The sequence below is a fragment of the Somniosus microcephalus genome, chromosome 8 (genome assembly GCF_052327205.1).
Source record: "Somniosus microcephalus isolate GS21.2 chromosome 8, FLI_Smic_1.0, whole genome shotgun sequence".
NCBI classification, from domain to species: Eukaryota; Metazoa; Chordata; class Chondrichthyes; order Squaliformes; family Somniosidae; genus Somniosus; species Somniosus microcephalus.
In genome coordinates, this window is record NC_140994.1 from 38,856,943 (window position 1) to 38,880,799 (window position 23,857).

A 23,857-nucleotide genomic window follows, 5' to 3' on the forward strand; every position below is an offset into this window, starting at 1 on the left:
AAGCCCCAATGCACTCACCACTACTGCTCTGCTGACCTCTCCCATCACCTGATTCCATCATCTAAAGCAATACTGTGCTTCCCTCTCCTTGTCCAAATCTTCCCACTACTCCAAGATTATCATGGGTGGTAAAGACAATCTCAGGCTCCTCATATTAATGACAACCTCCATTGATCCTCGCTATGTTCGGAGGCACAGTAGGTTGTGTGGATGGAAGCAGTAAGTTAGGAATAGACACTGACGAAGTGAGTAGGCAAAACTATGGCAGATGGAATTCAATGTGGGGAAATGTGTGGTCATCCACTTTGGATCTAAGAAAGACAAATTGGAATATTTTCTCAATGGCGAGATACTAAGAGCTGCGGAGGAGCAATGGGATTTTAGGTGTCCATGTATACAAATCACTAAATGCTAGTGCACAAATACAGAAAGTCATCAATAAGGTTAATGGTATGTTGACCTTTATTTGAAGAGGATAGGAATTCAAAAGTGAGGAAGTGATGCTTCAGTTGCCCAGAGCCTTGGTCAGACCCTATCTGGAGTACTGCGTTCAGTTTTGGACATAAAACCTCAGGAAAGACGTCCCACAAAAGGCCGTGGATGCTGGGTCAATTGAAATTTTCAAGACCGCCATCGATAATTTTTGTATCAGTAAGGGTATCAACAACAACAACAACTTGCATTTATATAGCGTCTTTAATGTAGTAAAACGTCCCAAGGTGCTTCACACAGTGTTATCAGACAAAATTTGACGCCGAAAGCTTGGTAAAAAAGGTATTTTTTAAGAGTGTCTTAAAGGAGGATTGAGGTAGAGAGGCGGAGAGGTTTAGGGAGAGAATTCTACAGCTTAGACCCTAGACAGCTGAAGGCACGACCACAATTGGTGGGGCGAAGGAAACCAGAGATGCACAAGAGGCCATAATTGGAGGAACACAGCATTCTCAGAGGGTTGTAGAGCTGGAGGAGGTTACAGAGATGGGGAGGGGCAAGGCCATGGGATATGGAACAAAGGCTGGTAAATGGAGTTGATGTACAGATCAACCATGATCTAATTGAATGGTAGAACAGGCTTGAGTGGCTGAATGGCCTGCTCCTGTTTCTATGATTCTGCTCTCCCCATCTTCAACACCAATTCTGAAGAGACCATCCTCTTAGCTACCTGCTCCACACTTCAAACTCCATCCAGCCCCTATACCCTTGCCTCAGCCCCATATCACAGTACACTTCTCCTCATTTTTCCTCACTCACCAAACTCAACTTCCTCATGATACCCACCTCCTGCTCCTTCAAACCCACGTCCAACTTAATTCAGGCGGTATGACATAGGCCACCTGTTGTACGCCCGATATTCAGTTCCATTCACATTTGGAAATGTTCTCACAAGAAGCATAAAATCTTTCAATTCTTCTAAGCATGTTACAATTATTTCTGACTAGTATATTTATGTCAAATTCAATACTTAGACTCTGCAAGAAAGGAACTGTCTGGTTGAAGCCTTGTTTTTCTGGGTATCGTAAATACGTTGTATGGAAGGCAGAGTGATGCAGTGAACTGTAAAGCCTACAGAGGGCGCCCTTAAGCTTAAGCAGTTTTGAAAGAAATACAGCGTCAAGGTGGATTCTTGCCATTTTGCCTGGGAAAAGTGAATGCATCAATGATAAATAAGATGTGTGATGATATTATGAACAAGTAATGGAACAAAGATTTCCAGTGTTAAGTATGGCATTCCAATGTGCTTTTACAAAACAAAATAATTTGCCAACTAGATTTCAGATGTACTAATAACTATTTAATAATATATTGAAGTTTTCAGATTGTGCCTCTCCACCCTTTACAGGTTGAGGTCAGTGACTATATCACTCTTTGTTTGTCCATGAATATGTTCTGCTGTTTGTGAGTTCTTCCTCACTCCATATTCCTTTCCTACTTACTCTCTTTTCTATTGAATTCTCTAATGATATTGCTTTCTGGCCTCACCTACTTGTTTTCTATATCTTTCCTAATTTCTTGCCTTTTTATTTGTGTGCGCCTCATATGCCTTTTCACCCTCTAAACTATAGGCACATTCTTTTGGGTTTTTTCATGGCTTCCCATTACCTTGCTGAGATCACCTTTTATATTTTCGGTTTTGCAGTTTCCTACATTATAACAGTGATTACACTTCAAAAAAAGTACTTTGTCGGCTGTAAAGTGCTTTGCGATGGCCTGAGGCGCTATATAAATGCAAGTATTTCTTTTTTTTCCTTTTTCTGTGTCTTTCAGCCCTTTAACTGCCTCTGTGCAATTAGACTTTCGGTTGGTTCACCCTGTATTCTCTCTTTTTTCCAACCTTACAAAAATGCTTATCTTTTAGTTTTCAGTCTTGCAAATAAGGTGGATGAACTGAAGGTGTTGATAAACACATGGGAGTATGATATTGTTGCTATCACGGAGACATGGTTGAGGGAGGGGCAAGACTGGCAGCTCAATATTCCAGGATACAGAATCTTCAGGCGAGACAGAGGGGGAGGTATAAGAGGAGGGGGTGTCGCAATATTAATTAAGGAGTCAATTACTGCAGTAAGGAGGGATGATATATTAGCAGGTTCCTCTAATGAGGCCATATGGGTGGAGCTTAAAAACAAAAAGGGGACAAGCACTTTGCTGGGAGTGTACTATAGGCCTCCAAACAGTCAGGGGGAGATAGAGGAACAGATATGTAGGCAAATCTCAGAGAAATGTGCAAATAATAAGGTAATAATAATGGGGGATTTCAACTTCCCCAATATTAACTGGGATAGTCAGAGTGTGAAAGGCTCAGAGGGTGTAGAATTCTTAAAGTGCATCCAGGAGAGCTTTTTGAGCCAGCATGTAGAAAGTCCTACAAGAGAGGGGGCGGTACTGGACCTAATTCTAGGGAATGTGGCCGGCCAAGTGGAAGAAGTGCTAGTAGGTGAGCACTTTGGTGACAGTGACCATAATATGGTGAGATTTAAGGTGGTCATGGAAAAGGACAGGGATGGGCCGGAAATAAAGGTTCTAAATTGGGGGAAGGCCGATTTTAATAGGATAAGGCAGGATCTGGCCAAAATGGACTGGGATCAGCTACTTGTAGGAAAATCTGCATCGGAGCAATGGGAGGCTTTCAGAAGGGAGATTGAGATCATACAATGGCAACATGTTCCCGTAAAGGTCAAGGGTGGTTCCAAAAACCACAGGGAACCTTGGATGTCAGGGGATATACGAGAATGGATTAGGAAAAAAAGGAGGGCTTTTGGCAGATACAAAAGGCTAAAGATGGAGGAAGCCCTAGGGGAGTACAAAAAGTGCAGGGGGATACTTAAAAAAGAAATTAGGAGATCAAGGAGGGGCCATGAAATAACACTGGCGAGCAAAATAAAGGAAAATCCTAAGATGTTTTATAAGTATATTAAGGGTAAGAGGATAACTAGGGAAAAAATAGGGCCCATTAGGGACAAAAGTGGCAATCTGTGTGTGGAGCCGGAAGATGCAGGAGGGGTTCTAAATGAATTTTTTGCATCTGTTTTCACTATGGAGAAGGACGATGTAGACATAGAAATAGGGCGGGGGGACTGTGATATGCTCGAACATATTAACATCGAGAGGGAGGAGGTATTGGCGGTTTTAGCAGGCCTAAAAATGGATAAATCCCCAGGCCCGGACGAAATGTATCCCAGGCTGCTGTGTGAGGCAAAGGAAGAGATTGCGGGGGCTCTAACACATATATTCAGAACCTCTCTGGCCACAGGGGATGTGCCAGAGGACTGGAGAACCGCTAATGTAGTACCATTATTCAAGAAGGGGTGTAGGGAAAAACTGGGGAACTACAGGCCAGTGAGCCTAACATCAGTGGTAGGTAAATTATTGGAAAAAATTCTGAGGGACAAAATTAGTCTCCACTTGGAGAGGCAAGGATTAATCAGGGATAGTCAACATGGCTTTGTCAAGGGAAGATCATGTCTGCCTAATTTGATTGAATTTTTTGAGGGGGTGACTAGGTGTGTGGATGAGGGTAACGCAGTGGATGTGGTATACATGGATTTCAGCAAGGCCTTCGATACCTTCTTGACCAGTCTCCTGTGCAGGAATTTAAGAGCCCATGGAATCCAGGGTGCCTTGGCACATTGGATACAAAACTGGCTTAGTGGCAGAAGGCAGAGGGTGATGGTCGAAGGTTGTTTTTGTGACTGAAAGCCTGTGGCCAGTGGGGTACCACAGGGATCGGTGCTGGGTCCCTTGCTGTTTGTGGTCTACATTAATGACTTGGATATGAATGTAAAAGGTATGATCAGTAAGTTCGCGGATGATACAAAAATTGGTAGGGTGGTAAATAGCGAGGAGGGTAGTCTCAGTCTGCAGGACGATATAGATGGGTTGGTCAGATGGGCGGAACAGTGGCAAATGGAATTTAACCCGGAAAAGTGCGAGGTGATGCACTTTGGGGGGACTAACAAGGCAAGGGAATACACAATGAATGGTAAGACCCTAGGCAAGACGGAGGGTCAGAGGGATCTGGGTGTGCAAGTACACAGATCCCTGAAGGCGGCGGAACAGGTGGATAAGGTGGTAAAAAAGGCATATGGGATACTTGCCTTCATTAGCCGAGGCATAGAATATAAGAGCAAGGAGGTTATGATGGAGCTGTATAAAACACTGGTTAGGCCACAGCTGGAATACTGTGTGCAGTTCTGGTCGCCACACTACAGGAAGGATGTGATCGCTTTGGTGCAGAGGAGATTCACCAGGATGTTACCAGGGCTGGAGCGCTTCAGCTATGAAGAGAGACTGGGCAGATTGGGTTTGTTTTCCTTGGAGCAGAGGAGGCTGAGGGGGGACATGATTGAGGTGTACAAAATTATGAGGGGCATAGATAGGATGGATACTAAGGAGCTTTTTCCCTTAGTAGAAGGGTCAATAACAAGGGGGCATAGATTCAAGGTAAAGGGCGGGAGGTTTAGAGGGGATTTGAGAAAGAACTTTTTCACCCAGAGGGTGGTTGGAGTCTGGAACTCACTGCCTGAAAGGGTTGTGGAGGCAGGAACCCTCACAACATTTAAGAAGCATTTGGATGAGCACTTGAAATGCCATAGCATACAAGGCTACGGACCAAATGCTGGAATATGGGATTAGATTAGACAGGGCTTGATGGCCGGCACGGACACGATGGGCCGAAGGGCCTCTATCCGTGCTGTATGACTCTATGACAAGTATACCTTGTTTTTTTTCTCATTACAGATGTTAACTGATCTGCTGGATATTTCCAACATAGAAACATAGAAGATAGGAGCAGGAGTAGGCCATTTGGCCCCTCGAGCCTGCTCCACCATTCAATGAGATCATGGCTGATCATCCAAATTCAGTACCATGTCCCTGCCTTCTCCCCATATCCTTTGATCCCCTTAGCCTTAAGAAATATATCTAACTCCTTCTTGAATATATTTAATGAATTGGCCTCAACTGTCTTCTGTGGTAGAGAATTCCACAGGTTCACCACTCTCTGGGTGAAGAAATTCCTCCTCATCTCAGTCCTAAATGGCTTACCCCTTATCCTTAGACTGTGACCCCTGGTTCTGGACTCCCCCGCCATCGAGAACATCCTTCCTGCATCTAGTCTGTCTAGTCCTGTTAGAATTTTATAAGTTTCAATGAGATCCCCTCTCATTCTTCTAAACTCCAGCAAGTATAAGCCTAATCGACCCAATCTCTCTTCATACGTCATTCCTGCCATCCCAGGTATCAGTCTGGTGAATCTTCGCTGCACTCCCTCCATGGCAAGAACATCCTTCCTCAGATAAGGCGACCAAAACTGCACACAATACTCAAGGTGCGGTCTCACCAAGGCCCTGAACAACTGCAGCAAGACATCCTTGCTCCTGTACTCGAATCCTCTCGCTATGAAGGCCAGCATACCATTTGCCTTCTTAACCGCCTGCTGCACCTGCATGCTTACCTTCAGCGACTGGTGCACAAGGACACCCAGGTCTCATTGCACTTCCCCTTTTCCCAATCTATTGCCGTTCAGATAATAATCTGCCTTCCTGTTTTTGCCACCAAAGTGGATAACCTCGCATTTATCCACATTATACTGCATCTGCCATGCATCTGCCCAATCGCCCAACCTGTCCAAATCGTACTGGAGTTTCTCTGCATCCTCCTCACAGCACACACGCCCACCCAGTTTTGTGTCGTTTGCAAGGTTGGAGATATTACATCTAGTTCCCTCGTCTAGATCATTAATATATATTGTGAATAACTGGGGTCCTAGCACCGATCCCTGCGGTACCCCACTAGTCACTGCCTTCCCCATAGGGTTCTCCTAGTCTCCCATCATAACTCTAGCGGGAGACTGTCTGAACCCCCAAAATAACAGCAAACACCAAAATAACCAGGATATGCCAAGTTTCCACTGCTTTTGAGAGGCTCCACCAATCTCACCACTGGAGTAATGACGGGAGACCAGGAGAACTCCCACAGAATTTCAGGGCCATTGATTTCTAAAATCAATAAATACCAAGTTTTCACTAAACCTATTAGCAGCACAACTTTTCACAATGAAAACTAAAAGAAACTAGAAAGGTGTGAAGAGTGGATCAAGCTTAGCTTCTGTTATCAACATTGTATTGCCCCTATTAACATTGAACAGTTACTTAGGTTCAGTGAGTAATTATATTGTATGGTATAAGTAGTGAGAAAAACTTAATTTGCATAGTGCCTTATCATATCACAAAATACATCACAACCAATGGATTACTTTTGAACTGCTGTTCTGTAGGCAGTCACAGCAGCCAATTTGTGCACGGCAAAATCCCACAAACAGCAAATGAATGAATAACATATGACATACAAAAATGATGGGCAGGAAAAGACCAGCTGGTCCATAAAGCCTGGCTGACACTCATGATGCCTGGAGCAATATGACTAGACACTTTATACTCCCTTGCAGTTATGTAATCTCCTGGGAGAAGCAAAAAAGCAGAAAAAAACCCCAGGGCCAATAAGGGAAAAAATACACTAGAAAATTCCTCTCTGACCCCCTCAGGCAATCAAAACCAGTCCAAGAGATCACAGTGAACATGCATACATTAACTGTAAATCCATTTACCTTTTATATACAAGTGGCTTTTATAAAGCACCTTGGGACGTTTTACTACGATAAATGCACTATACAAATGCAAGTTGTTGTTGTGATATGATGCGATCTCTGCCTCAGCGAGGAACCGGTCCAGCTCCTTCTTGAAGGCACACAGAGAGTCAGCACAAACTGCACAAGCCACAGCACATTCCAGAGGCTCACTGCTCTCTGGGAAATGAAGAACTGCTTAACGTCTAGGTATTCTTATTTGGTTGAGGAAGGAGTCTTGGCCAGGACACCAGAAGACATCTAATGAGGCCCGGTCCTCAAAGTGGACCTGGTCTCTCGCCAGGACTATTGGGCAGCCGGCGGGTGATCAAAGTCCGCACTCGGGAAAATCTTCCCCCTGGACTTCAATTGTCTTGAAAACAACAACCTGGAGACAGTTTGAAGACAATGACAAAACATTTTGGGCCGTAATTTGCTGCCCCTATGGGTGCGTACGAGGTGTGTATGCGCCTGTAAGGGCCGCACAAGTTCCGGGTTTAGGCATGCGAAGCGCATGCGTGAAAACCCAGACCTTGTGATCTGTCAAGAATCTTGACAGATCAACGCATCCCCGGGAAAAGGGCATCCGCGGGCGGAGAGTTGGTCTATTTGCCCAACTTCTGCCCAGCAAATGCCTGTGAAGGCCTGCTTTTACCAGTGTAAGAGTTTTAAAAAATCATAAAATTAAACTTTTATCAATCATTTATACATTAAAAAACCTGTACAATAAGGTAAGGTTATTTTTAGCCCCTTTAAAACATTTACACTGATTTTTCAAAAAAATAAATTTTTGTTTTAAATATTTAATTAAATGGCATTTTAATTAATTTTAAATATGCAATTTTTTTTATTTATTTGATGTGTAGATGTAGCTTTGGGGGTATTCCCATTCATGCTTAAGGGGTTTCTGTACATACAGAATCCCCATAAGAATGAATGGGGATCCCCTTCTTTCATTGGTTGGACCGGCCCACGCGATCCCAGGGGCGCTTGTGAACCACCTGCACCCCTGGGATACGTGGGCCTCTACCCGCGGGTACCCAGAGATGCCCAGGACCGCGAGTCTCCGTACCTCCTGGACCACCAGGTATGCGGGCATTTCATTTGCAGATCCCCGCTGGAAGCCTCCGACCTTTATTCAATGTTGCTGTCAGCATTTTTGTAAAAAAAGCAAAGTTTCAATATAACTCTGGAGTCGAGGCCTGACCAGACTCCAGTAAGAATGGGACTGTCAAGAGGGCTGTCTTATGCCATTTGACTTTGACACCATAATAGAGTACAGCGTCAAAACTGATTGAAAAATGCTGAAGGGGATGCACACAGGGTTAATTTGAATGTTTATAGAGCGCAAGCGCTCCATCCGAACATTTAGAAGATCAGCAGAGCATCCATTGGATCAGTGGCCCAGAAATTGCCGGCACAGTGCAGCTCACGGCGAGCGCCATGAATTGGATTTTATTCCTCACATTTCAGGTCATATTACTTTTGTGCCACAAGCTGCTGGAAATGCGAATTGATACGGTTGCAGCGATGTCAACAGGTCATCTGGGACCTCCAGAATGTCGGGTCCAATGGACTACTTCCTTAACCAATTAAATTTAAGGATAGAGAAAGAAACAGATCAAACGAAGGAGAAGGAAATAAGGAGAATCAGAGTGAAATTAAATACTGAAAGAGAAATAACAAGAGGGAAAGAAAGATTGGATTAACAGAAAAGAAAAAAAGACAGAAGGAAAAGCAAGAAAAAAAATGTAAAAATGTTTTAAACCTCCTGGAACAATTTGCTACCTGCAAGAGTGAAACTCCACTGATTTAATTGTTCCCTTTCTGGGCTTCCAAGGTTGAGTTTCATGTCAGGACCATAAGTTACTTCATTAACAGGGTCCTTATGACATGAAATACCAGCCCTAAATTTCTGCGGCAAGATTCATTCATATTTACGCCACAAATCTAGCAATTTCTTGACACATAGAAATATAGAAGATAGGAGCAGGAGTAGGCCATTCGGCCCCTCGAGCCTGCTCCGCCATTCAATGAGATCATGGCTGATCATCCAAATTCAGTACCCTGTCCCTGCCTTCTCCCCATATCCCTTGATCCCTTTAGCCTTAAGAAATATATCTAACTCCTTCTTGAATATATTTAATGAATTGGCCTCAACTGCCTTCTGTGGTAGAGAATTCCACAGGTTCACCACTCTCTGGGTGAAGAAATTCCTCCTCATCTCTGTCCTAAATGGCTTACCCCTTATCCTTAGACTGTGACCCCTGGTTCTGGACTCCCCGGCCATCGGGAACATCCTTCCTGCATCTAGTCTGTCTAGTCCAGTTAGAATTTTATAAGTTTCAATGAGATCCCCTCTCATTTTTCTAAACTCCAGCGAGTATAAGACCAATCGACCCAATCTCTCCTCATACGTCATTCCTGCCATCCCAGGTATCAGTCTGGTGAATCTTCGCTGCACTCCCTCCATGGGGAGGTTGATGGTGAGCTACTGTTTTTGCAAGGCTAACGGCAGAGAGGCGCAAATTGTCCAGCAATTTGTGATGATTCGCAACTCGTGGGCCCGGAATTTGCGGTCAGCAGCAAAGCAAAGGTGTTCGCTGCTGGCCCCGAAGTACGCGCCGCACAAGGATCTCGCAATCGCTGTGTCGAGAACTTCGGGTTTTCCGACCTTGAATTCAATTCAACAGACCTTAATAGGGATCCCCTTGTTTGAACTGCTGTGACGTCAACAGGCTGTCTAAGCAGCCAATCAAAAAGGCAGAATTCTCACAGACAGCGAACAAGGAAGTGAGTAAGCCCTTAAAATTCTAACTTTTTTAAATAGTTAGAGCAAAAGAAAGACTGGGGTTCTCACGTGGCAAACCTGAAATAAAGATGGACAAATTTTAAAAAATTAAAACTTTTTTTTGGAAAAGTCTTTAAAAATTTAATTTTTATTAAAATAGACAAATTTCACACTGCACAAAATTAAAATTAGTTTTCCAGGCCCTTAACATTTGTTTAGCAGTTAATATGCTGCTAAAATCCCAGTTACACCTAATCCCTTTGGTCTAGCTTTTAGTGGGGAATTTGACAGCGTAATTACTGTGGAAGAGCTGAAGTTTTCATCAGTTTCAATGATTTACCAGATTTCACTGATTGCCGGCTCTGTGGGGGTGGGGGTGGGGGTGTGGGCACAGTGCAGACAATTTTGGAGCTGTCATTGACAGACCTCAACTTCAGGATTTCCCCGTGCACCTGCACAGCTGCCAAATCCCGAAGTTGCGGTCAGTTTCAAAGGTGGAATGAAGGCGAACGCTGCCAGTTCGCCGTCATCCCGACCACAAATTCCATGGTGTATCTCTTCCTCGCTTTTTTTTTTACACACTAATAATAGCAGGCGCCGTGAACTCGCCAATATTTTTGCAGCAATTTTGACCAGGTGTAAATGAGAGCTGTTTATGTCATTTCCTCAATTTCCACCAGCGGAATTTCAGGGTCAGATGTTGGGCAGGAAAATTTCAGTAGGGGCCAGGCAGTATACACGGGGTACAGTTTGGTTGGAACTCATAGTATAGCTATCAGTCTCAAAAATGGCAGCTGAAGTTTGCATGCACCAAAGGCAAATTCAAGGCAAGTGCAATACAGTAATATTCTGGGGAAGACTATCTGCTTTTCGTAGGAGATTTCTCATACTTCTACATAGACTGATCAGCTCCTATGGATGGGTCACATCGTCCGCATGCCTAATACGAGACTCCCAAAACAAGCGCTCTACTCGGAGCACCGACACAGCAAGAGAGCCCCAGGTGGGCAGAGGAAACGCTTCAAGGACACCCTCAAAGCCTCTTTGAAAAAGTGCAACATCCCCACTGACACCTGGGAATCCCTGGCCCAAGACCGCACAAAGTGGAGGAGAAGCATCCGGGGAAGGTGTCGAACACCTCAAGTCTCTTCGCCGGGAGCAAACGGAAGCCAAGCGCAAACAGCGGAAGGAGCGCACGTCAACCCAAGCATCCCACCCACCCCTTCAACCACCGTCTGCCCCACCTGTGACAGAGACTGTAGGTCCCGCATTGGACTAATCAGTCACCTGAGAACTCATTTTTAATGTGGAAGCAAGTCATCCTCTGCTCCAAGGGACTGCCTAAGAAGAGAGAAGATTCATTGAGATAACTTCCTCCACAGGATGCATCCATATCACAGATGGCCTAAGGATGGTCTAGTATTCCATTTTTATTCAACTGCAAGGGTTAGGAATCCACATGCAACATATGCCCTTATACCTCCCCCCTTCCCACTGTCCAGGGCCCCAAACACCCCTTCCAGGTGAAACAGTGATTTACTTGTACTTCTTGCAATTTAGTATACTGTATTCGCTGCTCACGATGTGGTCTCCTCTACATTGGGGAGACCAAACGCAGATTGGGCGACCGCTTTGCGGAACACCTCCGTTCAGTCCGTAAGGGGGACCCTGAGCTCCCGGTGGCCTGTCACTTTAATTCACCGCCCCATTCCCACTCAGACCTCACTGTCCTCGACCTCTTGCATTGTTCCGCGGAAGCTCAGCATAAGCTCGAGGAACAGCACCTCATCTTTCGATTAGGCACTTTACAGCCCTCTGGACTCAACATAGAGTTCAACAATTTCAGATCATAACCTCGGCCCCTATCCCATATATATTTATCCACACTTGTTGTTTTTTCTTCCCTCCCTTCAGCGGTCCTTCATTCTACCAGCGCAATTCACACCCCGTCTAGAGCCATCCTTTATTCCTCAACCTGTCCCATTTCCACCTCCCCTTGCCTTGAATATCTCTTAATGTCTCTCAATGTCTCTTAATCTCTCCTGCTTTCTATCCTATCACTGACCTTCCCTTTTGTTCTTTCATCCCCTCCCCCTTTTCCCAGCCTTCAAACTTGCTTTCCATTTCCTGCTTTTTTTCCAGTTCTGACCAAAGGTCATCGACCTGAAACGTTAACTCTGTTTCTCTCTCCACCGATGCTGCCTGGCCTGCTGAGTTTTTCCAGCGTTTCCTGTTGTAATGAGGAATCCACATACTGTACCAACCTGGATCTGAACCTTGTCGATAGCAAAATACTGCAGATGTTGGAAATCCGAAATAACAACAGAAAATGCTGGAAAAACTCAGCAGGTCAGGCAACATCCGTGGAGAGAAATTTGAGTTGACGTTTCGGGTTTGACCCTTCTTCAAAACTGGAGAGAAAAGGAACTAGATCGAAGGCAGGGCTGCGATCGGACAAAAGAATAAAAGAACCAAAAGAAGTAAAAGAGATTAGAAGCTAGACGAGATGGTAATAGGCTGGGATTAGGTGTAAAGTGTACTGGCAGGGCAAAAGATAGCTGCCAGGTGTGAGAGAGAAACAAAAGGAAAGGGGGGGGGGAAGGAAGGAGTGGAAAAATATAAGTAAAAATGAAATAGGGGCCGAGGTTATGATCTGAAATTGTTGAACTCGATATTGAGACCGGAAGGCTGCAGAGTGCCTAATCGGAAGATGAGGTGCTGTTCCTCGAGTTTACGTTGAGCTTCCGTGGAACAGTACAAGAGGCCAAGGACGGTGAGGTCCGAGTGGGAATGGAGCGGTGAATTGAAATGACAGGTGACCGGAAGCTCGGGGTCACCCTTACGGACTGAACGGAGGTGTTCCGCAAAGCGGTCACCCAATCTGCGTTTGGTCTCCCCAATGTAGAGGAGACCGCATCGTGAGCAGCGAATACAGTATACTAGATTGCGAGAAGTACAAGTAAATCGCTGTTTCACCTGGAAGGGGTGTTTGGGGCCCTGGACAGTGGGGAGAGGGGAGGTATAGGGGCAGGTGTTACATCTCCTCCGCTTGCACGGGAAGGTGCCAGGCGAAGGGGAAGGGCTGTTTGGGGTGATAGAGGAGTGGACTAGGGTGTCTCGGAGGGAGCGGTCCCTGCGGAATGCTGAAAGGGGAGGGGAGGGGAAGATACGTTTGGTGGTGGGATCACTTTGGAGGTAGCGGAAATGCCGGAGGATGATCCGTTGAATGTGGAGGCTGGTGGGGTGAAAGGTGAGGACAAGGGGAACCCTATCGTGGTTCCGGGAGGGAGGGGCAGGGGTGAGGGCAGAGGTGCGGGAGATAGAACTGACACGGTCGAGGGCAGTGTCCACCACGGTAGAGGGGAATCCTCGGTTGCGGAAAAAGGAAGACATGTCTGAAGCACTGGTGTGGAAGGTGGCATCGTCGGAGCAGATACGGCGGAGGCGGAGAAACTGGGAGAATGGAATAGAGTCCTTACAGGAAGCGGGGTGGGAGGAAGTGTAGTCCAGGTAGCTGTGGGAGTCAGTGGGCTTGTAGTAAATATTGGTCGATAACCTATCCCCAGAGATGGAGACGGAGAAGTCGAGGAAGGGAAGGGAAGAGTCAGAGATGGACCATGTGAAGGTGAGGGAAGGGTGGAAATTGGAGGCAAAGTGAATGAAATTGTCAAGTTCGGGGCGAGAGCAGGAAACGGCACCGATACAGTCATCAATGTATCGGAAAAAGAGGTGAGGGAGGGGACCCGAGTAGGACTGGAACAAAGATTGTTCCACATAGCCCACGAAAAGGCAGGCATAGCTAGGACCCATGCGGGTACCCATGGCAACACCTTTGATTTGGAGGAAATGAGTGGAGTTAAAGGAGAAGTTGTTCAATGTGAGAACAAGTTCAGCCAGGCAGAGGAGGGTCGTGGTGGATGGGGACTGGTCGGGCCTCTGTTCAAGGAAGAAGCGGAGTGCCCTCAGGCCATCCGGGTGGGGGATGGAGGTGTAGAGGGATTGTACGTCCATGGACACTGCCCTCGACCGTGTCAGTTCTATCTCCCGCACCTCTGCCCTCACCCCTGCCCCTCCCTCCCGGAACCACGATAGGGTTCCCCTTGTCCTCACCTTTCACCCCACCAGCCTCCACATTCAACGGATCATCCTCCGGCATTTCCGCTACCTCCAAAGTGATCCCACCACCAAACGTATCTTCCCCTCCCCTCCCCTTTCAGCATTCCGCAGGGACCGCTCTCTCCGAGACACCCTAGTCCACTCCTCTATCACCCCAAACAGCCCTTCCCCTTCGCCTGGCACCTTCCCGTGCAAGCGGAGGAGATGTAACACCTGCCCCTATACCTCCCCCCTCCCCACTGTCCAGGGCCCCAAACACCCCTTCCAGGTGAAACAGCGATTTACTTGTACTTCTCGCAATCTAGTATACTGTATTCGCTGCTCACGATGCGGTCTCCTCTACATTGGGGAGACCAAACGCAGATTGGGTGACCGCTTTGCGGAACACTTCCGTTCAGTCCGTAAGGGTGACCCCGAGCTTCCGGTCGCCTGTCATTTCAATTCACCGCTCCATTCCCACTCGGACCTCACCGTCCTTGGCCTCTTGTACTGTTCCACGGAAGCTCAACGTAAACTCGAGGAACAGCACCTCATCTTCCGATTAGGCACTCTGCAGCCTTCCGGTCTCAATATCGAGTTCAACAATTTCAGATCATAACCTCGGCCCCTATTTCATTTTTACTTATATTTTTCCACTCCTTTCCTCCCCCCCCCCTTTCCTTTTGTTTCTCTCTCACACCTGGCAGCTATCTTTTGCCCTGCCAGTACACTTTACACCTAATCCCAGCCTATTACTATCTCGTCTAGCTTCTAATCTCTTTTACTTCTTTTGGTTCTTTTATTCTTTTGTCCGATCGCAGCCCTGCCTTCGATCTAGTTCCTTTTCTCTCCAGTTTTGAAGAAGGGTCAAACCCGAAACGCCAACTCAAATTTCTCTCCACGGATGTTGCCTGACCTGCTGAGTTTTTCCAGCATTTTCTGTTGTTATTTCTGAACCTTGTCACCTGTTTGGTGAGTCCGACAATTGTCGTCAGTCACTGCTCAAACCAGTTTTTCAGGTCGGTTTGGAAGTTCTCTGCTCTGGAATGCTAAGTAAAAACCCCAGAACTGCGACTGCTGAAGGTGAAGACAGTCCATGGTGAACAAGATTGGACAGTGAGTGCCCAGTGCCTGCCCAGCAAGCCCGATGTTGCTGTTTGTGGAGCTTTTCCTGGTTGTGCTGGGGTCCTGTATCCACAGCGGGGCAGGTAAGTCTTATTCCAGCTACTTTTCTTTGTACCTGGTCGAGACCGTCACTGGGAGGACAGATCGATCAAAACAACAACCACAGCAGCCTTTTCTTTATAACCCGACCTTTGTCTATGGGAGGGAGGTTGATTGTATGGTTTGGAAAACTAGGCTTTTCGCAAAGTATAATTGTTAGTATTCTTAAAGTAAAAGTACAAATTACAGTTTGATTACATTTCGTTCGCGCTCCTGCAACCGTAACAAGCTCGGGACGTGGAATTGCTCAAAATATCTTACATTGTTTCCTTGTTTAGTTATATTCTTACGAGAGACAAAATGGGATGATTGAATGAGGTAAATATTCCTGTAGCCAGGGTCAAAGCTACACATGGTTCGGGGGTGACTCTCCTCAGCACTGTTTCCAGGGATTGAATGGCACCTGTCTCGCAATAATCAAAATAGATGCAGTACTCAAGGTGCCGTCTCACTAGATCACTGTACAATTTGCATTACAACATCCTCGGACTTGCTTTAGTTCTGTTGTTCAATATTTTATTTGTTTCCTGCTCTGTATCTAGCAGTATTCCAAGTCTTGGTTAAGCACCAAGTCTATGAATACTTCTAGATTTCTTTCAATCTCACCTTTAACTAATTTAACAGCATTCGTGGAGTATGTATGTTATCCATTCTTCCTTTCGCAGTATAATATTTTACAAATCAGTATTAAATTTTACCTGCCACTGTTCCACTTATTTACAATTTTACCTGATTCATTTCATTGGTTCTTGGCTGCTTCTTTAAATTCAACTCCCTTCCCTAGATTGATATTGTCTGCAAATTTGACCAGTTTTCATTCAGAGTGCAAATCAAAGATACCACTGTAAATCAGAAACAATATGGGTTCCACTATCAATGTACCTACCCCATCACCACAATCCTAAGAAGTCTGTTGCTTCCCACACTTCAGCCAATTTCTTGAATTCCATTGTTTCAATGTCAGATTTTACATGTACACTGATGACACCCTGCTCTATGCCTCCACTGTCCCTGATTTGTCACGCTGCTTGTCCGACATCCAGTACTGGATGAGCAGAAATTCCCTCTAATTAAATATTGGGAAGACTGAAGCCATTGTCTGATCCTGAGCTGAGCTTCCAATCCCATAATCCTCTCCATCTCCAAGACCGCTTATTTTCACCGACGTAATATCGTCCGTCTCTGCCCCCGCCTCAGCCCATCTGCGGCTGAAACCCTCATCCACCCTCCGTAAACTTGAGCTCATCTGAAACTGCTGCCTGTATCCTAACTCGCACCAAGTCCCGTTCACCCATCACCCCAGTGCTCACCAACCTACATTGGCTCCCGGTCCAGCAATGCCTCAAATTTAAAATTCTCATCCTAATTTTCAAATCCCTCCATGGCCTCACCCCTCCCTATCTCTGTAACCTCTTCCAGACCTATACCCTCCGAAAACTCTGCGATCCTCCAATTCTGGTCTCTTGTGCATCCCTGATTTTCTTCGCCTCACCATTGGTGGCTGTGCCTTCAACTATCTAGGACCTAAGCTCTGGAATTCCCTACCTAAACCTCTCTGTCTCTCTACCTGTATCTCCTCCTTTAAGATGCTCCTTAAGACCTACCTCTTTGACCAAGCTTTTGGTCACCTGGCCTAATATCTTCTTATGTGGCTCGGTAACAAATTTTGTCTAAAAGTGCTCCTGTGAAGTGCCTTGGGATGTTTTACTACGTTAAAGATGCTATATAAATGCAAATTGTTGTTCTTGGTAAGGTTAGCAAGGTCTTTATACCAAACTTTGTGAAAGTAATTTTGGCAATTTAGTTAAAACTTTCCACAGTCTACTTAGAATGTCACTTCTTCAAAAAAGTTAAAGGTTGGACGGACAAGATCTTTCCTTTCTGAAGCCGTGTTGGCTATCATTATTATTGGCCTAATAGGGTATGATATTTTACATTAAAATACAGTGAAATAAATCCAGACATCACTGCTGACCAAATCATTTTGTGCAGCATGAGGCGTGAGCACAAAATCTAGGCTGACTCTTTAGTGCAGTAGTGAGGGAGTGCTGCACTGCCGGAGCTGCTGTCTTTTGGATGAGAGGTTAAACCGAGGCCCCGTCTGCCCTCTCAGGTGGCCATAAAAGATCCCATGGTACTGTATCAAAGAAGAGCAGGGGAGTTATTCCCAGTGCCCTGGCCAACATTTATCCCTCAACCAACATCACTAAAATAGATGAGCTGGATGATGTAATAAAAAGTCTCACATATCAAGGAACTTTAAAGTAAGCTTTAAACAACTTATAATTCTACTATATACAAGAGCGGTCTTCACCATGCCTCTAGGAGAAGCCCTTTTACTATACTGAGCAGTTCAGTATTTATACTAGTCCAAACACAGGAAGTGATGTATGCACGGGAAGTGATGTATGCACAGAGTTCACAGTTCACAGTTCACAGGAAGTGATGTGCACATAACTTCCTCCGGAAGTTATTTATTATTATTACATTCTTCCCTCCTGCGAGATTAAAAGGCTGTGGTCTTCCTTTTATTCCGCAGCCGCCGAACGAGGAAGAGTCGCACCCGTTTGGGTTCCTGTCGTAGAGGGTCACTGGTCCGCTTACATGCTGTTGGCCATTGGTCAGAGTCTGTGTGGCCTGGACTACCCTGTGAAGGGTCGGGGAGATCATGGCTTCGTGTACGAGCCCCAATAGGTGCAGAGTCGGTCTGTCTCTGTTCAGAGGGAGGTGCAAAGCTGGTCTGTGGCGGATCAGTACTTTGGTGCGCGGTACTGGGAGGGTTGCAACTTTGAGTACGGGGTTCTACCGGCACCAAGCTAGTTGGTGTCAGATCAGGATCCTGGAGAGGGGTACCCGGTAGGTTCCAAGAGGCTCCTGGTAAAATACCATCACTCGATGTCCCACTAGGTCCTGGTGGGCAGGGAGCCAGATCCCGTAATGATACGGTAGATTCTCGGCCGTCGGGATATCGTATGTATGCATAGGTGGGGTTGGCATCGGTTAGTTCGACCTCGTCTACGAGGGGGTCATTTTTAGACGTCCGAACGTTTCTTCGGAGTAGTACAGGTCCAGGAGTAGTTAGCCATGATGGGAGGGATGTCCCATAAGATGAGCGATGCTGGAATCCAAAGAACCGCTCATGAGGTGTAGTATTTGTGGCTGTAGAAAGAAGGGACCGTATAGGGTGCAATGCATCCGGAAGCACTGCTTCCCATTGCTGGTTTGGTAGGCCCCGAGATCTTAAAGCAAGATGTACGGAATTCCAGATGATACCGTTATACCTCTCTACCTGCCCATTTCCGATGGGATGATATGGCGTCGTTTTGCTTGTAGCAATTCCCCGTTCTGAGAGGTAGTCCTTGAGTTCCCTTGACATAAAGGATGGACCCCGATCCGAGTGAATGTAAGCCGCCATGCCACAGAGAGAAAATACCTGCTCAAGGCAGCAGATTACTGTGGACGCCAGCATATTGGAGCAGGGGAAGGCAAACGGAAAACGTGAATATTCATCAATCATGGTGAGCAAATATGTGTTCCGAGTTGAAGAGGGCACTGGGCCCTTAAAATCGATGCTAAGTCATTGCATCGGTTGGGTTGCGTGTATGAGCATACCATCTGAGGGGCGGAAGAACTGAGGTTTTAATTCTGCACAAAGCCGGCATTCTGAGCACATTTTCTTTACATCTCCAGTAGAAAAAGGGAGATTCCGTGATCGTACGAAATGTAGCATGCGCGTAACGCCAGGATGACACAATCCATTATGGACATCTATGAGAGTAGAGGACGACATAGTGGAGCAGAATGCTCGTGTGAGGGTATCCGGGGCCACATTCTCCTTGCCAGGTCGATAGTGAATGGTGTAACCAAAAGAGGCCAGTTCCATCCTCCAAAGCTGTATTTTATTATTCTTAATTTTGGTTCGTTTTCGATTATCGAGCATGAAGGCGACTGATCGCTGGTCCGTGAATAATGTAAAGTGCTGGCGAGCTAGGAAATGGTTCCACTTCCGTACCGCCTCTATGATGGCTGTGGCTTCCTTCTCAACCGGAGGATAATGTAGCTCGGCACCTTGTAAGGTCCTGGACATAAATGCTACAGGACGACTTTCCTGATTTAGAGTAGCCGAGATCGCCACCTCCGAGGCATCACATTCGACTATGAAAGGGAGATTCTCATCGATGGAGTGAAGAGCCGCTTTCTCCAACTGTTTTTTGAGAAGGTTAAAGGCTGCAACAGCCGCTGTTTCCAATGGAAATGATCTAGCATGCAGCAAGGGTTGGATTTTGTCTGAAAAATGAGGAATCCATTTAGCGTAGTATGCAAACAGACCGAGAGCCCGACGTAAAGAAGTCGGATTCTTAGGTGACAGGAGCTCTTGGAGCGGGCGAAGTCTTTCTGGGTCTGGCTTAATGATACCATTGCCTATGCAGTAGCCAAGGATGTTGATGGTCGGTTGCGACTCAACAGATTTAGATTCATTCAAAGTTAAGTTACGGTGATGGAGAGCATCCCGAAATTTTTGGAGGTTGGCGTCGTGTTCCTGTTGATCGTGACCTGCAATAGTAATGTTATCAAGGTAGGGAAAAGTGTCCCTTAAGTTTTCCTGCTTAACCAGGCCATCCATTGCCCGTTGGAAGACAGCCACTCCATTAGTAACCCCGAATGGGAGGCAACGAAATTGGTACAGCCGTCCATTAGCCTCAAAGGCCGTGTACTGCTTATCTGAGACCTTCAAGGGTACCTGATGATAGGCACTTTTCATAGAAACATAGAAACATAGAGATAGGAACAGGAGTAGGCCATTCGGCCCTTCGAGCCTGCTCCGCCATTCAATGAGATCATGGCTGATCTTCGTCTGAGATCTTAGCTGATCTTACCAGTTCAGTACCCCGTCCCCGCCTTTTCTCCGTAACCCTTAATCCCCTTAGCCTTCAGAAATATATCCAATTCTCTCTTGAAAATATTTATTGAATTAGCCTTCACAGCCCTCTGTGGCAGGGAATTCCACAGGCTCACCACTCTTTGAGTGAAGAAATTCTTCCTCATCTCTGTTTTAAATGATTTGCCCGCTATTTTTAGACTGTGGCCCCTGGTTCTGTGCTCCCCTGCCATTGGAAACATTCTCTCTGAATTCAGCCTGTCCAGGCCTGCCATAATTTTATATGTTTCGATGAGATCCCCTCTCAATCTTCTAAACTCCAGTGAGTACAAGCCCAAACTATTCAATCTCTCCTCGTAGGTCATTCCCGCCATTCCAGGTATCAGCCTGGTGAATCGCCGCTGCACTCTTTCCATGGCAAGAACATCCTTCCGCAGATGGGGCGACCAAAACTGTACACAATACTCCAGATGCGGTCTCACCAGCACCTTGTACAGCTGTAGTAAGGTATCCCTATTCCTATACTCGAACCCCCTTGATATGAAGGCCAACATACCATTTGCCTTCTTAATCGCCTGTTGCACCTGCATGCTCTCCTTCAGTGACTGGTGCACAAGAACACCCAGGTCCCTCTGCACTTCCCCATCTCCCAATCTATTGCCATTTAGATAATAATCTACCCTCCTGTTTTTACCCCCAAAGTGGATAACCTCGCATTTATCCACATTATAGTGCATCTGCCACGTATCCGCCCATTCCCCCAACCTGTCCAAATCGCACTGTAGCCTCCTGACATCCTCATCAGAGCCCACCCCTCCTCCTAGTTTAGTGTCGTCAGCGAATTTGGAAATATTGCATCCAATTCCCTGATCCAGATCATTTATATATATTGTGAACAGCTGGGGTCCCAGGACAGATCCTTGCGGCACCCCGCTGGTCACTGCCTGCCACTCCGAAAACGAGCCGTTTATTCCAACTCTCTGTTTTCTATCCGCCAGCCAGTTCTCTATCCACGTTAATACTTTGCCCCCAATCCCATGAGCCTTAATTTTGCATGATAATCTTTTGTGTGGAACCTTATCGAAGGCTTTCTGGAAGTCAAGGTACACCACATCCACTGGCTCTCCCCCATCTATTTTACCAGTTACTTCCTCAAAAAATTCCAGCAGATTAGTCAAACACGATTTACCCTTTGTAAATCCATGTTGACTCTGTCCGATCCTTTCCCCATTTGTCAAGTGCTCCGCTATTTTATCCTTAATAATGGACTCTAGCATTTTGCCCACAACCGATGTAAGGCTTACTGGTCTATAATTCCCTGCTTTCTCTCTACCCCCCTTTTTAAATATTGGGGTAACATTAGCTACCCTCCAATCCACGGGTACTGTTCCCGAGTCAATGGAGTTCCGGAAGATGATCCTTAGAGCATCTGCTATCTCCAGGGCCACCTCCTTAAGTACCCTAGGATGTAGTTTATCAGGCCCCGGGGATTTGTCGGCCTTCAGTCCCCTCAACTTACCCAACACCATATCCCTAGAGATACTAATTTCTGTCAGCTCCTCCCTCTCATTAGTCCCTATGTTTGCCGATATTCCTGGGAGGTTATTTGTGTCCTCCTTTGTGAATACAGAACCAAAGTATGAGTTTAATTGGTCTGCCATTTCCTTATTCTCCATTATATATTCTCCCGAATCGGACTGCAAGGGACCGACTTGGGATTTTACCAGTCTTTTCCTCCTGATATACCGATAAAAGCTTTTGCAGTCTGTCTTTATGTTTGCTGCAAGTTTACTTTCGTATTCTATTTTCCCCTTCCTGATTAATCCCTTTGTCCTCTTTTGCTGTATCCTGTACTGCCCCCAATCTTCCGGTCTGCTGCTTTTTTTTGCCAGTTGATATGCCCTTTTTTTTGATTTTATGCTGTCCCTAATTTCCCTCGTTATCCACGGTTGAGCCACCTTTTTAGGTTTATTTTTATGCCAAACCGGTATAAACATGTTCTGGAATTCTTCCATTCTATCTTTGAATGCTTGCCATTGTCTATCCACTGTCAATCCCCCCAGAAACACCACCCAATCAATCTTACCCAATTCCCGTCTCATACCCTCGTAATTCCCTTTATTTAAGTTCTGGACCTTAGTCTCTGATTCAATTTCCTCACTCTCCATCTCGACTGAGAGCTCGATCATATTATGATCGCTCTGACCCAAGGGGCCTCGTACAAGAAGATTGTTGATAAGTCCCTTCTCATTGCACAATACCCAGTCTAAAATGGCCTGATCTCGAGTCGGCTCCTCGACATATTGGTCCAGATAACCGTCCCGAAAACATTCCAGGAATTCCTCCTCCTCAGAATTTTTACTAATTTGGGTAGTCCAACCAATCCAATCGTAAGTTGAGAACACTTTGTATTCGGCCAGTTTATTAACCATATCATCAATGCGTGGCAATGGGTAGGCGTCCAAGTCAGTATATTGATTGATGGTTTGCGAATAATCAATGCATAGTCGTTGTTTGTGAGGTTTTAGAGGGTTCTTGACGATGACGATTTGAGCCCGCCAGGGCGACGAACATGGTTCGATGATATCCTCTGCTAAAAGTCGAGAGATTTCAGCCTCAATAAAAGATTAGTCTTCCTGACTAAAGTGCCGCGATTTCGTTATTATTGGTTTGCATCGAGGAGGAATACTGGCAAATAATGAGGGTTCATCAAGTGAAGCTGCTGATAATGCACAAAACGGTAATTTAGACAGTATATTAGAAATAGTAAGTCCAGGTTTGGATCCGCCGAACTCAATGGTGAGTTTCTTACGCTGTTTTTGAAAATCCAGCCCTAAGATGAGATCACTACATAAGTCCTTGAGCACCGAAAGTCAGGTGGAGGGATACATGCGACCATTAAGTGTCATATCAATAATACAAAAGCCGGAGATTCTGGTATTAAGTGATGACTGAGCCATCGCAATTGCCTGGTCCGATGGGAAGATATGTAGTTTCAATTTCGCAACAATCTGTTCTCTAATGAAACTATCAGTACTTCCTGAGTCAATTAAGGCATCTAAGGTATGCCCATTAACTGAAACTTTTGTAGCTGCATGAAACAGGTTCTGTGGGCAAGCAGCTGTAATTGGTGTGGTTGCACAGAGAGTGGCTGAAACTCTAGGTGTGCTTCTTTGGGAGAGAGCTCGAGAGGAATCTTGATAGGTCCTAGCCGGAGCATCTTGATAGGCCCTAATTGGGGCAGTTTGGTAGGCCTTAGCTGGATAGGCCCTCGCAGAGGCTCTTGATTGGCAAACTTTTGCAAAGTATCCCTTTTTATCGCAATGACTGCAGATCGCATTGCGAGCAGGGCAGAATTTCCTAGGGTGAAAAGAATCTCCACAAAAGAAGCATTCCTTCCTAGATTGCCAAGAGGCTGCTAAAGTGGGGTCATCCTCCTCTTCTTCGTCAGAATTATCATCAGGATTAGATTCCTCCATGATAGGGTTTACCTGAGGCCACTTGAATCGTCTGGTTGCAGTTACAGCAGCAGATCGAGATCTGGGCAGCTGATAGAGGTCTGCATTTTTCTTTGCCAAATCCAGAGAACAAGCCAGGTCAAAAGCCTTTTGTAGCTCAAGTGTTTTACTTTCTAGCAGACGCTGGCGTATAAATGGAGAGGCAATCCCGCAGATGAAAGCATCACGAATCATTTCTTCGTGGTACAGCTCAGCCGAGGCTGCCTGAAAGTTACAATCTACGCTGAGCC

At 45.8% G+C, this 23,857-nt stretch overlaps 1 protein-coding gene across 1 annotated transcript in view; it reads left to right on the top strand.

Moving 5' to 3' along the window:
* The first annotated feature begins 15,065 nt into the window (after nucleotides 1–15,065).
* adam9b (ADAM metallopeptidase domain 9b) overlaps nucleotides 15,066–23,857 on the top strand; it is an 85,953-nt gene continuing 77,161 nt past the window's right edge. The window contains exon 1 of the mRNA XM_085994600.1: nucleotides 15,066–15,214. Coding sequence (XP_085850726.1) covers nucleotides 15,154–15,214 — 61 coding nt within the window. The 5' untranslated portion in view covers nucleotides 15,066–15,153. The remainder of the gene's footprint in view (nucleotides 15,215–23,857) is intronic.